This window comes from Rhopalosiphum maidis, chromosome 3 (genome assembly GCF_003676215.2).
Source record: "Rhopalosiphum maidis isolate BTI-1 chromosome 3, ASM367621v3, whole genome shotgun sequence".
Lineage (NCBI taxonomy): Eukaryota > Metazoa > Arthropoda > Insecta > Hemiptera > Aphididae > Rhopalosiphum > Rhopalosiphum maidis.
The window spans coordinates 67,125,196-67,141,449 of record NC_040879.1 but is presented as its reverse complement, the minus strand read 5'-3'; the positions used below and the strand labels follow the sequence as shown (position 1 = coordinate 67,141,449).

General features: G+C 24.9%; 1 protein-coding gene across 3 annotated transcripts in view; it reads right to left on the bottom strand.

Annotated features, from left to right (window-relative positions):
- The window catches only part of LOC113555707 (monoacylglycerol lipase ABHD12-like), a 77,729-nt gene that overhangs the window by 10,813 nt on the left and 50,662 nt on the right, over positions 1-16,254 (bottom strand). The window contains exons 1-6 of one of the 3 annotated variants that reach the window (XM_026960220.2): positions 8,962-9,208; positions 4,443-4,482; positions 3,524-3,642; positions 2,663-2,768; positions 789-982; positions 591-723 (exon numbers count right to left, since the gene is read on the bottom strand). In XM_026960220.2, the coding sequence (XP_026816021.1) occupies positions 591-723; positions 789-982; positions 2,663-2,768; positions 3,524-3,642; positions 4,443-4,468 (578 nt within the window). In that variant the 5' untranslated portion in view covers positions 4,469-4,482; positions 8,962-9,208. Of the gene's footprint in view, positions 1-590; positions 724-788; positions 983-2,662; positions 2,769-3,523; positions 3,643-4,442; positions 4,483-8,961; positions 9,209-16,254 lie in introns of those variants that run through there. The other 2 variants (XM_026960221.2, XM_026960222.2) reach the window with 2 other exon arrangements.

Sequence of the window (16,254 nt, the reverse complement as noted above, 5' to 3'; positions counted from 1 at the left end):
TCAATATTACACCTTATGATCGTAATGGCATATTGTTATAGTATATTTATTCATGTATGTATTTCATCAAAGTTTATTTCAAATGTAATTGAAATATTGTCTTTTTGAACCCTATATAAATACTAAATACTATCAAGTGTAGTACTGTTCATTATATTATTAATTAGGCATGTCAATTGTTAATTTATATTAAACAATATTATATACAGTTTAAAATAATTCATTTTTTTCTAACATTTATTGCCCTGCAATCACATAAAAGTTTAAAGTTTAAACTCTAATCAAAAATAAATTTGACTCTAATAAGTTACACAATTGTTATTTTTTTTCTAGTAAGATCAAATTATTAAATTTAAAACGATTTTTTCTTTTATTATAAAATAATTCTAAAAATAACGAATCTCGTCAAAACTATGACTATGCATTTTTGATATTTTTTAAACTCTTTTACGATTTATGATCCTTGTATTGTTGATTGTCAAACTTTTTGACTATTGAAGAACATATTTAACTCGCCGATTTTAAAAACTAGTGTTGAGTGTATCTTTTCATTATTTTTCGTTTTATATGACAAATACAAAGTACATTACCCGGTTCCAAGCGAGTGTCCCCAGCCAAAGATCGGCGCTCCTTTTGCGCGTTTGTAAACCCATTTAAATGTTTCCATTACGTCCGATACTATGCCGGTTTCGTCGAGTTCAACGACTGTAGAATCGGCATAACCTGAAACGAATCGGTTTTCATAAAAATAAAAATATCATCGATAAAAGATAAAAGTCGAACTGTACTTCTGTAGTCTACAGCTATCACATGGCAGTTGATATCTCGGAGTTTTCGATATAATTCTATCCGTATATCGTTCGCGCGGGCACCAGAGTTTCCATGCATGTATATAATAATTGGTTCACCGTGACTCAAAAGTTGTTCGTAACTAGATTCGTTTTTTCCGTATTTTTCAATTAAGTTACTCGGTAATATGTGCCTGTAATTATTGGATTAGTAAAGTAATAATACGAGTAGAAACGATTAGAAGTGACTAAATGAAAAAAATATATTCATCATTATAAAACGACAAATTATTTAAAATATGATTTAATTTAAAATTGTTTCATGTAAATATCTACTTGATTCAAAACTTTTTTTAGATTTTGAACGGAGTGATGAGTGTATTGATTTTACAATGATTTTATTTTTTTATTTTTGTGTCTGTCATCACGTTTTGGAGTAGTAATAATGCTTCGATTTTGGACTTCAGCCCCCCTTTGAAAAGAAAATTCATCTAGTTGGTACTTGAGGGGGGGAGGGTCAAAAGTAAAAAATTTCCAGTAGTTTTCAAAAGCGCCGGGAAAAACCATGAAAAAATAACAGAAAAACGGGAATATTTACGCATAACCACTTTTCGACAAAATCGATTTTTTGGTTTTGCTGTAACTCAAAAACGAATCATTGTAAATTATACTTGAAATTTTCACTAAATGTTCATATTATGGTTATTTATTTACAATTCATTTTCAAAATATTTTGACCTTTTTTAAGCTACTTATAGACAATTGAAATTTTCGACTTTTTTAATTTTTTTTCCTTAAAATGCAGATAAAAAAAATTTGGCTATTCAATAAATCTTTAAAATGTAATACAAGATTTATTATAAGTTGTACATATCGTAGTAAAAAAAAATCAAAAATCGTTAGTCACAATTTTTGTTTATAAGCATTTAAAGTTCAAATGTTTACGAAATATATCAAAACCGCGAAAATTAGAAAGCCATTTTGAAGTTGAAAATTCATAAAACTTTTATGATTTATACCTAAGGTTAAAAAACCCAATACAAGGTTATCCATAAGTTTTTCTTCAAGTAAGTGTAAAAAAAATTTCCAGCGTCAATATAGAAAAAAATTTATGAGCGTATGAAATTTAATTTTTTACATCGCGTAAAATAACTTTATATTACAATTCGAATATAAGTAATTATATAATATATCCTACTAATTATCATTGACTGACAAATCATATCCGTTCAGAATCGTTTTTCGTATACAATGATACCTGTCATTGCATTCAAATTTAACACATCCATTATAGTGACCAGTGACCTACTCTCCATCTCTACTGTACAGTAGAGCGACACCCACTTGCCCACTTTTTTTGTTTTAAAAGTATTATTAAAAACTAGAATTTTTTAATTTTTTTTTAAAGTGTGAGGAATAATATTTAAAAAAAAAAAACTTATAGAAAACAACGTCAAGATTTATACTAAATACAGCGGTTTATCCATCCAATCATTAAAAAATGCAATAAAACATTATCGTATGACATTAAATTATTATGATATCATCATCTATGACATATTGTTATTGTTGTGTAATCACGAAAACTATTGCTAATACAAGTCGAATACTGATTTATTATTCTCAGTAAAAAATATTGAGACTTAAATCGAATGAATTTTATTAGTTTATTTATATAATTTTAAAAAGATAGTTCGGAATTACTTTATTGATTATACGTATTTAAAAACTAAGTTGCTTAAAATTCGTTAACAGTCACAATGTTGCCTTATTAACGTATAAAAAAAACCAAAAACCTATTTTAGGTTAATCATTGTTTTCTATTAAGTTATTAATTTACAATGTTTATTGTGGATATTTAAATAATTGCTTACCACACTCCTAGCGTTATATGATCTTTTGTATCAATGTAAAAATTTCTAGTTCCATCTATGCCATAAACTTCCGGATGACTGTAGTTTTGTATATCAGGCATATGGTCTAAAAAAAAATTAAAAATTATACGGTAAGATGTTCGCAATGAGTGTTGTATAACTATAATCGACTTATGATGACTTAGCAAAGAATATTTATGTAAGTATATGCTTACATATGTAACTGCGACACTACGTAATTTATATATTTGACAATATAATATTATATTACAAGATTACAATAGTACAATGCATCATATAAGTTTGTTGTAAATTAATAATCAAAATAATGATTCGATCACCATGTATTGTGTTAATTAATTGAAATTATAGGCACCAAATATCATAACCATCACGCAATGTTGAATTTTGTTTGTTGTAATATATTATTAGAAAATATATTTTTGACGCAACAACCGGTTATGTCACATATTTTTATTTTTATTTGAAGTAATTTATTGATTTTTTTTTAACTTAATCGATCGCAACCAAGGAATAACCTAGTTTATACGTATACTCAAATGTTCCAAACTAATACACCATTGATTCGATGAATTACCATATTGTATTTCTTGATTCCGAAAATTAAATAGGCCCGTCAGTTGTTATATCACAATATTAGTGTATCTATAATTTTTTAAACTAAAATTATTTTAAAAAAAATGCATGTCCTTTTTAATTATTATTGATGGTCCGCATACTGTACTCAGTACTTTCAATTGTACAATTGGCATGTCTTAAAGTTATAACTGATATCATCAATCCAGTTAAATAATAAATATGTATAATATATAATATATTTTTTTTTTTTTTTATAATTACCATGATTCAGGAATATCATACTCTTTTGAATTGAAGGTGAATATCGCCAAATAGTAGGCACAAGTAAAAAAATGATGACGAATGCGATACCGAAAAAGCCCACCGTCGTGTAACACGCCCTTGAATAATACGATTTACAATAATTATTATGTGTCATTTTACATAGATATTAAATTTAAACCGTTATCAATATGAATTATGCTTATATTAGTTACAAATAAAAAGTTCACTATATACAAATAGTTCTATTACTAATGAAGAATTATTGTGTGTGTACTACATATAGTCTGGCCATTATTCTATATTGCTATTTTTAAATGGAGTTTCTGTAATTCTTATAATTCTTTTAATTTTGAAATAATTATTTGAAAACTCCATGATGGTAGTTAAAAACACAATTATTCTACAAATTGGTTTAGTACATATTATAAAATTTTATACACACTAATACAATATTAAAGTGTAATAATATATAATTTTATATTTTTAATTTTTTTTTTTTTTCATAAAAGGTATTATGTCATAATAGTATTGAAAATTGATTTTTCATCAAATTTATAAAAAAGGAATCGCCTACAAAAATTCTAAAAACAATATTGTATTCAATATTAATTATCAAATTATAACATAAGTATCTAAAACAAAATATTATTATTATGAAATAACTACAATTGACAATCATTTTTAAAAATGTGTTGTAACTTGTAATAAAAATGTATTACGTACTAAATATACGTGATAAAATCATTGAAGAGGAGATGCAACCTATATAAAATAATTATATGGGTACTTTTTTTTTTTTTTTTTAATCAATAGGTTTAAAAGTTGTATACATAATGTTCTTTACGAATTGAAACAATAGCAGTGTTGACAGTTTATCATGATTTTTTTAGTCTGATGATTTTATCTGATTACTTACTTTCTCTTATTGCAGTTAATAAACATCTTTGGTTCTTCGTCTAAATAAAACAAAATACAAATATTACTATACTATATTATAATACACAGTGTACATAATATGTGTACGATATTTTTATTATCATTAAATACCATCGACTACGTAGGTAATTGGATAAATTTACATATTAAAAACATTAAAGTAATGGTTTGTCTAATTTTAGTTAATTTTTTTCACCGCATAAATAATTATATATTTTAATTTGGTTATGTTTTGTTGTACAAAATTACTTTTTTTAAATAATATAATTACTATTACGATATTATGTAACCTCATTAACCACAATAAACAAATTGATAATTATTTTTATATATATAAAAAAAAAAATGCTTTATTTTATATAAATGGTATTAAAATATAGTTTTAGTTTAATATCTAGAAGTTATATTGGAGATATGAAAATTCAAGCACACATGTAGTGTCATTTGGGGAAATTAAAAAAAATATGTATAAATAATACGATAATATATTATATGTTTAAAAATGTTTAGGAATATTCATAACTAATTAAATACAATTCCATAACAAACATTAAGTAAAATGTAAACAATGAGTTTTTGTTTTAAACTTGTACGTGTGTTAGTGTTATATTAACACGTTCAGGTAGAATATAACTAATTGCAATTGTTGAATAACTGGACACAGAAAAATGTATTGAAATTATTACTTATGCTAATTTATTGTCGGATGTGATATAGATGGCTTCATAATATTAAAATAATAGATTTTTTTATTAAATATCTGTATTTAATATTTTTGAAATATAACTTTTCTGTTTTGTATAGGTAAATTAAGTACCTTAAATAACCACTAGATAGCAGAACGTAATACGATATTTACAAACATATAATAGTAAGTAGTTATTGTATGGTCAAAAAATAATAATTATTGAAATGATTAAATAATAAATATGTTTTAAAAACTTAAAAATATGACTGATCATATTTAATTGTATGGATATTTATTTTATCCATATTAATTTAAAAAAATTAATTGTCCAATTATGAATACTTTTTAGGGTGCAACGTTTCCCAAATCAAAGTGTAAAATAAATTGTACTTATATATTATCTATATTAATTTTATAATATATTAACATAGGGTGGTTAAATTTAAAAAAAAAAAATCAGGAAAGACAATTTTGGCGTAGTTATATATAAAAAAAAACCAACCTTCAAACATTTTTAAAGTACGTTGAAATAAAATGTCCTGATAGGCGAGTTGTTGGATCGTGAGGATTCATAATTGCACTGTGCAATAGACCAATATGACATGTCTCATTCTCATTACTCACAATTGTTTGTCAAAACTCAACGTTCGTTACGTAAAAACTGTTGTTTATAACTATTAACTCTGATTTTAATTATTCAATATTTAACTGTGAAACTATGGTCTTTTTAATTTTTTTTTGTGTACAATTTTTTTTTTTTTATTCAAGGCACGTAGAATAATAATAATAATAATAATAATAATATGGACACCATATTGGACTAAAACGGGACTATTTCCTATCAACAGGAGACTACAAAGAGAATCTCGTTTGAAGTTTAAATGATGTTAAAAAACGGAACACTACAATCCCTTTTTTAACAGAACGTATGGTCGCCCTATACTAAAATCATTCACTAATAATTCCAAGTGTAAAGACATTTTAAAATATTAAAATAATACCAGTTGGTTAATTTTTATTTATAATTTATATATATATTTAAAACATGTGTTTTATCATGATATTATTAATATTATGTTTCACTATTATTTATTGTGTATACGTATAAGCATCATGTTCGATTATCTTAATGATTTAAGTTATATTTTTGAGATCAATAGTAGGTATTGACGAATTCTTATAAGAGTATAACACTGTACAAATATCAGTGTTGGGTAAGTTACTTTACTCGTTATTTATATACGTAGATTCAAGTAATTCCATTACTTTAGTTTTTAATCTAAAAAGTAAACTACATTAGGAAAAAAGTTAATAGGTACATAACAATATTAATTAAACCTATTACATTATCTATTTCACTGTACTGTCTCACACTATATTTTATTGAACCTGTATTGTTTATTAAAATGAAATATTGTTAATTTATAACTACTCAAAAATACTATTAAATACTTATTAAAATTAATTTTTCAATAGACATAATAATTAAATCAATTTTCTTTTTAATTTAAAACTTTTCTTTATTATTATTTCTGAGTATCTATATTTGTTAATAGTGTTCATACGTATAAAAATTTGATAATACCAGTCCACGCGAGTTAATTATAGGACACATTGTTCTATGTACTTAGAGAAAAGATAATTAAATAATTAGTGTAATTAACTATCATCGTAATTTACGGCACAAGTTGACATATCAAAATCACTGAAAACTAAATTGTAAAGAGTTAAAAATAACTTACATATCATATTATATAATTGTTACTAACTATACTTATGAAAGAGATAATTATTATACACTAGGCACCAAATTATGCACTCCATACTGCTACAAGTTACAAGGTTTAAGTCTATTTTGTAATAAAGGCTAAAAATATATATTTTTCTGACTCAATTGTTATTGATTTCATAATTTTACATTTGTAATAATATTATATAATTTATGGTATATATTTAATTATAAAATGTACTTGAAAAAGTGGATTATTTTTTAATATTCAAAATTTAGAAATAAATTATATTTTAATTTTTTCTAAAGATTCAAGCACATAATATTTTCTTAGTATCACAATGTACAATTTAAAGCCGTTTTTTAATTATAAGTTTCTTATCTTTTGACTTAGTCATGTGAATTAGCAATTCTAATATATTTAAAAAAAAAAACAATGAATATTGATTGCCCCTACGAACCTATATTTGAATATGCTATAGATATAAATATACTATTTAGATGACATTAATTTTACCTTGTTAAAATAAACCAAACGAAAAAAAACACATCTAATAAATTTCACTAAATTATAATTAATAATTTAGTAGGCATTTTAAACACAAACATATCAATAAATATGTGTTTTTGAATTATTGAATTCCCCAATATTATTACATATAAAAAAAAATTAGCAGGCGGATATCGCTTTGATGAATAATATATATCATTATATAATACGAAAAATGATTCTGAGCGTAGACGGTCTACCTAGGTTAACCAATACTACTAAGAACATAATATATTTTTTGATATTGATAATAATGTAATTTAATTTACTATTATAGTTACGGTAGGTTTATTAATTTTTCAAAAAAAAAAAAAAAAAACAATGTGACAGATACTATCTAAAATTAATCTACATATTATTTTAAGAATACCATTATGTCAACTAAAATGTATAATATACGTATACGTTTAAGTCCCTTGAATAGTGGTTTTTAAATTGTAACAAAATAATAAAATGAATATCATTCTTCAACGTTTAAATATGTAATTTCGTTCAAAATTAAACTTTAAATGTTCATAAAAAATAATGTTATGTTTATATTATAATTCTAGTATGAGCTGCTTATGAGGGAAATTGAATAAATAAAAATTGAAGATCAAAATTCGTCTTTCGTTGCGCATTTTCATACAAAACAGTCGCCGTATAACGGGGGAATTGTATTCGTCATAATATGCCACATAAGATGTGCGGCTCTTATGCGTTCTCTAATGACACGAAATGTATAGCTTATTAACTTTTGTGATTTTACATTTTTGTAAACATTATAATATTAAATGCATATAAAAACAAATTGTAACCATGTTTTTTCAATATTTTTTTACTGATAAGATGCATGTACGATGTTACATTAAATTTTCAATGAATTTGATGGTGAATAATTTTCCATTGAAACTTATTTGAAAATATTAAAATCATTGAAAATTTGAATGGTCTATTTATACTCAAAAATATTAATACTACTTTTACCATGAAAAAGTTTATACGCTTACTATAATAAATGTATATAAAGTTTAGTATACTAATTTTATGAAAAGTTTATTGAAAAATATTTAGTATTCATGAATTGAATGATCGACATTTTATTAGTTTAACTTTTAAGATGTGGTTGTTATATTTATGATTTAACATAATGCACAATGTTATTAAATTAGACTAATTCATTATAAAATTATAACGAATGAGCAATATTATTATGTAAAACAATGAAATTCGTATTAAAAAGTAAAATATAATTGCATATTGTTTTACGAAAACAAAATAAATCAAACGACCGCTGTATTTAAATTATTTACTTGACCATTCTATAGGTATAGTCCGGACAAAGTATAATTTTGTACACATTGCCCATTTGCCCGTCGGAATCGGGCAGTGCGTGAGTACAACTCCATAAGCGGACCCAATAGTAGTCCGCTTTGTTCAAAACACGATAGGCAATACACACTTTTACGGTTCGTCTCGTCGGTTTTTACGTAAAAGTCGTAATGTCCGGATACAAATATTATAAGTAGGTAATCAATTGTATGTATACTCACGTGGCTTATAGCTGGTTCGACGGGCGATGAGTTGATTTCGATGAAATTTATCAAAACATCGATCGATGTGTATCGATACAATAATAACTGTGTTTATTTATCAGTTATTGTCCACAACACATGAGTAAAATTGATAGCGAATTCGTGCCGCGGCAGTACAGTGTTTTTGTACCGCACTGGCGCGCGTCAGCTCTGTCACGCGCTATACGCGGTCGACGGTCTGATATCGAGTGAGCATAGAAAACTGGTTACGTCCCAACGGTCGGTGAAACCGAGACGAAAGGCGAAATAATAGTGTGATTTAGGCGGGACCGTCCGAAACGACATAGTGACCACGTCGGGCAACGGAAACATCGTTGCACGGACACGCGTACGATATTTATTGTAAACGCATATCCACGATCGGTCGCGAATGACTATTACAATATACTGTAGACAACGATACGTGTGACTGAACACACATATATATTTTTTATATAGTTTCAAGTTGTTAAAAAAACAACGTTTTTATTAAAAAATTATATTATTAAATATTTTTTTAAGTTTTTACTTTTTTGAATGCCAGCATAGTTTTTTAATTTCATATTCCAAAACAATATTATTTTCTGAGTATTTTGATACATAAAAATCGAATTTAGGGCGAGTAGTTTATGAGTTGTACGTATTTAATGTTTAGTCAAGCGGAGTAGTGGACAAACATTTTACGGAGTCACCCCGTACCACTCCCCTCAGCGTATCTAAACTTTAAATACTTATCTCGCTCTAAATTCGATTATTATGTATCAAAATTATTTCGCTTTGGAATATGAAATCGAAACTCTATGTTCTCATTCAAAAAAGTAAGAAACTTAAAAAAATATAAGGATAAAAAATATTTAAAAATTTAATTGTATTAATGAAAACGTTGTTTTTTAACAACCTGAAACTATGTAAAAAAATGTTATCTAAAGCATGAATACTTTTTGAAATAATGAGTGTACAGTGATAAAAGAATCACCTTGTATATCTGCGTGTGTGTATTTTTTTTTTTTTTTGCGATTTAATTAGGCGACACGCGTTGAAACAACGTGCTACAAGGTGATGCGGAAGTTATTGTTTCCGCGCGACATACGGCCACAACGTCACTATAATCATAATACGCAGCAATAGCAGCTATTGCGATTTTCGACGAGCGATGTAAGTTTACTACTACAATACTATACACGCTCACGCCAAGCATAAATTATCTGCTAACTGCAGTGTGCCCCGATGTTGTTAGAAAAACGATTGTAATATACCTCGTGCTGAAATAAAGTATGACGAAAACTGTAAATGGGGGAAAAAAATTAAAAATTACTGAAGTTTCAAAACGAAACACGCCAAATACATTTCGTGTCGATACACAATGAATTATGTATGATTTCGAATAGTAGTGTTATTGTTGTACATAGTTATACTGACGCGTAAAAAGTGTCTCCACGTGTGCTAATGAACGGACGTTGTATGATCGATGATGACATTATTATTCGTATAACAACACACGATTTTTTTTTAAATATTATTAATATATATTTTACCGGTAATAATATTATTATTGTTACGCAGAGTGCGTTTGATAAATATATCCTCTGATCGCATCGTGTATTCATAGAAGATTTCGAGACATTCTCGGTCGGTCGTTACGATCGACGTATTGCAGAATCTCTTTTAATTATTCATTCGTATCAGACGCATTTTAGCACGTGGTAGAAATCCATTATTTTTTTTTTTTTTTTTTTACTGCGATGTGTTTTTAAGATGGATTTTAAATTTGTTTAAAGTAGGTATTTTTTAAACATTATTTATCGCATGTATTTTTGTTCTAAACAAGCAATTAAATAATATAGTGTTATTTATACAATTACATAAGTTTTATTACTTTTAAAGAAACGACACAGTTTAACGTGAAATTGATTACCATATATATTTTGATGATTACATAGGTATGTATAGTATAAAAGTTGTGTTTATAAATATTAATTCAATATTTAATTTATAGCCTTATAAACTTTTATATCGTATATAAAAAAAAATAATAATAATATTTTATAAGATATAATATATACCGTCTATGTACATTTTGAGTAACTATTATAAAGTTTATTTATTTTACAAGTGTACTTATACGTACAATTTAGTTTTTCATTTAATTTTTTATTTTTTATTTTAAAATTTAAAACGGTGGATAATCATAATATTATTAATAAATTCTAAACATGTACAGATTTATAAATACCAAAACCAAGTCAATATCTCTAACTTAACTACATAATATACACATAATTGGATCTCAATCGATACATTTACATTTTAACTAAACAGATACAAAAACTTGTTATCCCTATAATATTATACAGGCTTGAATGGACATTTTATTGAATTTACACAGTGTTTACCCACGTGTCTCTACTCCCTGGTATATTATACTTAATTAGTATGCTTTTTTTTTTTTAAATTTAGTTTACATTTTATGTTTTTTACAATACCCATGGTATAAAAAATAAAATTAAACCTATGTACGTAATATGTTAAAAAAAATAGTATTTAATTAAAAGAAAACGTGAAATAATTATGTACAATAAATTATGATACTATACATAACCATTCGCCATAAACCTTGTGCAAAGTAATAATATATACCTATTATGAATATTCTAATATATTTTAATAATAAAATTACTATTGATTCATGATCAGTTCGTTAACTGTTAATATTGATGGTCATAATATTTAATTTTACAATCAGTACATAAACAATTGTTTTATACAGATAAAAAACTATTCTAATTCTGTATAATGATTCTAACAAAAATGGTTGATACGTATTTGGTTAATAATTGTATTTGAATAATTAATATAATTTATGACAATTAGAGTACTTTTATTTTATTAATATAAAATAAGCCTAAGCAACGTACTTATCACTGACATTTTAAATTTTTTTTATATTATATTAATTAATTTTATTTAAGATAGGTACAATCATTCTCTTACAGACATATTAATAGTTTACAATACATTTTAAATTGTTATTTCTTTGATAGAATTTAGCGTCTGCTAAATGGCTGATTCATTCGGAGAGGGGAACTGCAGATAGATGAACTCTGGAATGTTAATTAGAGAATTTTGTATCGTTTCAATTGAACATTTATATGACAATTATACGTAATAAATGTTAATACATAAATAATAATATGCAATTTACTTTTATTTATAATTTAAATACCGAATTTCTGATTAATGATTGGGAATCTCAAACTAAAATGTTGTTATTCCTATGTAGTGCATTATAGACTATATTCATAGTATTCATAGTATTATATACATCGCTAGTACAAGGTTTTGTGAAATTTTGGACAAAATCGTAAGTATAATCCATAAGATTTGGCAATTGTCATTTATAAACTTAGAAGCCCTCGTAATAACTTAACAATAGTATACTCTCAGGAAAAACATAATAATATTGTTCTTCTTTATAAAGTATTATATAAAGTAAAATTTATTTTCAAATACTTTTACTTTTTACATCACATTGTAATTCTAATATAATATATTATAATTTTGCCAGGTCAAGGAAAATTATTGAGTTGTGAATAGGCATAAAAAAAACCATAGTATCCTTAAAACTAGTATTCTAATCGGACTTCAGCGCATTAGAAATTAATGTCGGGATGACATAACACTCTTAAGTAAAAATATGTAATAATTTTATTACCTACCTATATCTATGGTACTTAAATTATTGTATTATACTCGCTTAAAAATTCAAAGTCAATCTGCAATCCATCGCCATTACAACTATGTTGAAAGCAATTTGTAGTACGTTTACTCCAAGGCCATCAATTATATATATATTTTTTAAATATATTAATTTAACGGGTTTTTGATAAAATTAACGTATTCAGGCACAGAATATTCTTGTAAAATAAATAATTATCAATTGATATTATTGTTTGCCTATATTATTACGAGGTATGCGTATCAATGGATTATATTACATATGTCTATGTTACACAGACGTAAAGAATAGAAAACATCATTTATGTTCTATCAACAATGTGGAATTTGGAAAATGATTAATCATATTAATAATACATATAACTAAACAATACTACTCACAAATAATTATAGGTTATGCAAAAAAAAAAAATTATTTTACGATCACACAAGCCTGAAGTATGCAAATAAAAATAATCGATACTATTAAAATATTATGTATTTATTCCTCGTTTTTAAGATCTTGATTGAAAGGATGAATATACTAATTTTAAATAATGAATGTTTTGCGTATATACATATACTGTATATAAACATGATTTTAAGTAGAAAAAATTATTAAATCTCGAACTTTGATGATGTTTTTTTATAGAAAATTATTGGATCCGAAATTTCCTCTTTTAAATTAAAAAAAAATCTTAAGTACGTACTTACTAATACGTATAGTGCGTACCGATAATGCACCGATACATTTCGGTATACATTAAATAAAAGATCAATCAACTATAAAATACAATCAGTCAAATAGCTAAAAAATCATAATATTAAAACTAACTTGGATATTTTTTACTGTAATCGACCATAGATTTGTTTATTTATTTCTTTATTTTAGAATAAAAATTCTATATGCTTTTCCGGAAATTTAAAAAATGCAAATTATTTTCCTTGCCTATACACAATTTAAAATATATGTTAATACGGGTATTGTACATTGTACGGAAATATCGTATATTAGCAAGGTCAATTTTATCGCATATTGAAATATTTATTAATTAAGTTAAATATCTCACTCACCCCTTTTTCTAAATGCTCGATTTATATTAGTCAACATTAAATAGATTTTTATAGCAAAAATCTATGCGTGACGTTAATTAAACGTTCAACAAAAAAAAATCCTACATAGTATGTTTGTCAGTACACATTGAATCTTTTATCGAATAAATATATAGTTGATGAATGATGTATCGAATTCAGCTGTATCGAACTTTTTTTGTTGGAATACACATTTGTATAAACATTATTATACTAAACATATTATTTACAATTACTGCACTGCGCAATTTTATCAAGAAAATGACAGAACACAAAATAAGGTTCTGGAATAGAACACTCAAATTATACACATAGGCAACCTTTAAATTTGTCTAAAAACAAAACACGTCATGTCAGTTGTTAACCATGAATATTATAATATATGTTTTTATACTTACTGACTGTAAATTGCTGTTATAAAATACATATTATGAAAATAATTATTAATTTTTCAAGTATCTATCATTCACAAGATTTAGATAAAATTTTTTTTTATTTTTACAATTTTTAAAGCAAATACATCGATATCACAAATAATAAAAAAAGTATTTTTTCTTTTTATTTTACTCTTAATTTTTTTTAACAAATTTAAAAATATGTAAAAAAACCTTTAATTAGTTTCTTGTACTAGTGATGCAATAAACACTAGTTTAAATTAATATACAAATAATAAAAACTTTAGGCGAAATCAAGGCAAAATTCTTTTTTTTTTACGACCATAATAGGTATCGTGTTTCTATTATTTGATTTTGATAGTAATTTAAATTTTGCAAACGAAAAAATACAATTTTGTAACAAGAAAAATCGTGATGGATATTTTTTTTTTATGTGTTCTTTGTACATTTAATTTTTATAAACTTTTTTAAATAAACGATGTTATCTGTTGTAACGCATGATATCGTAAAGCATTGAACTGATTTACTATTTATATTCGACTAAAATATTCCTTTTAAACTTATAAAGATTATGTGATATTTGAAATCTTTTTTTTCCGTTATACAGAATCCTGAAATTATTATCGGAGTTGAGTTTTAAGAGTATTTCGTGATGTATTTGCTTATTTAAACGCGAATACAGTATAATATGTCCATTTAAAAGTTCTTAATAGTGGCTTTCTAATAAATTATGTGTAATTAAGTATAATATTAATATAATATATTATGTTGTAGTTTTAAAATTATTCTGTATAATATTTTAAATTATTTCTGAACTATGGTATGATATGATTAAAACATGATTTGTCTGTTTTTTTTTTATTTTTTCATGTTTTATTATTCTATTGAGAACTGCGATATGGTGATTGTGATGTATATGATGCATATGATGTAACTGCAAAAAATGTTTCTATAAAGTTTTTATTTCGTTATTTTATTTCTTAGTAAATAAAGGTAATACAAAATAAAATATATAAAACTAATATTGGTTAAAAATTAAAAGAAAAAAGTATAAAATGTCTCTGCTGTGTGGGACAATAAATTAGAATAAATTTAAGCGGTGATTCATGTATGAAAATGTTTTTTTAGAGGTTTCAATAGTAACGTAATTTATATTATGCGCCGGTTACTAAGGGAAACTTAAGTATTGTATAAAAATAGCTTTAAAAAAATAATTGTATCCATCCTAAGAGTATCTATGTTATAGGTTTAAGTTATTTTCTTATAATGAAAATAAATAAAATTTAATGTCGCTTTTTGTTGTAACGCATGAGCTCGTGAACCATTGAACCGATTTACTTGACATTTGACATAGATATTTCTTTTTAACCCATGAAAGTTTATGTGATATTTGTGATATTTTTATTTTTTTTTTATCCCTTGAGTCATTGTTGGTATTATTTTTGGATTTAGTGATGAAAAAATATAGAAATTCTTTTTTTTATTTATATAATGTTAAAAAAACGATGTATTAAATGCAGTTTTATTTAATTTAAACACTATAAACAAATATGATAAAAAATAATACCTTATATAAAATCTTACGTATTCAAAAGTCAACCAAAATATTGTAATTATTTTAATAGCTCCCTACAAATTTTAAGCGCTGAAAGCGCTGGAGACAACAGACAATTTTCATGAAAGCAACTATAAAAATTTAGAGAATACTTAACCTATGAACCCAGCCCACGTAGTACCAATGAAGCTGGGATTGGCAAATTGAGTCCCAAATGACCTTATTTTGGTAAATTGGGTTACGGAAAAAAAAGGTACTAGGTGAATAATTGAGTCCCCAGAAAAAATATATACGTTTATCCCATTTTTTTAAATATCTAATCATCTTACTACCATTATAGTATAAATAGCATAAATTTAAATATATTCGTTTTATACTATTATAATTTAAATAAATGTATGGTTTAAGTAATAGCATAAATAATTGAAAAATCTTATGGTATAAATTAAAAAATAAATTTCATTTTTCTAATATAATTCAATTAAATAATATATATGTTTTGGAACGTGTTTTTTA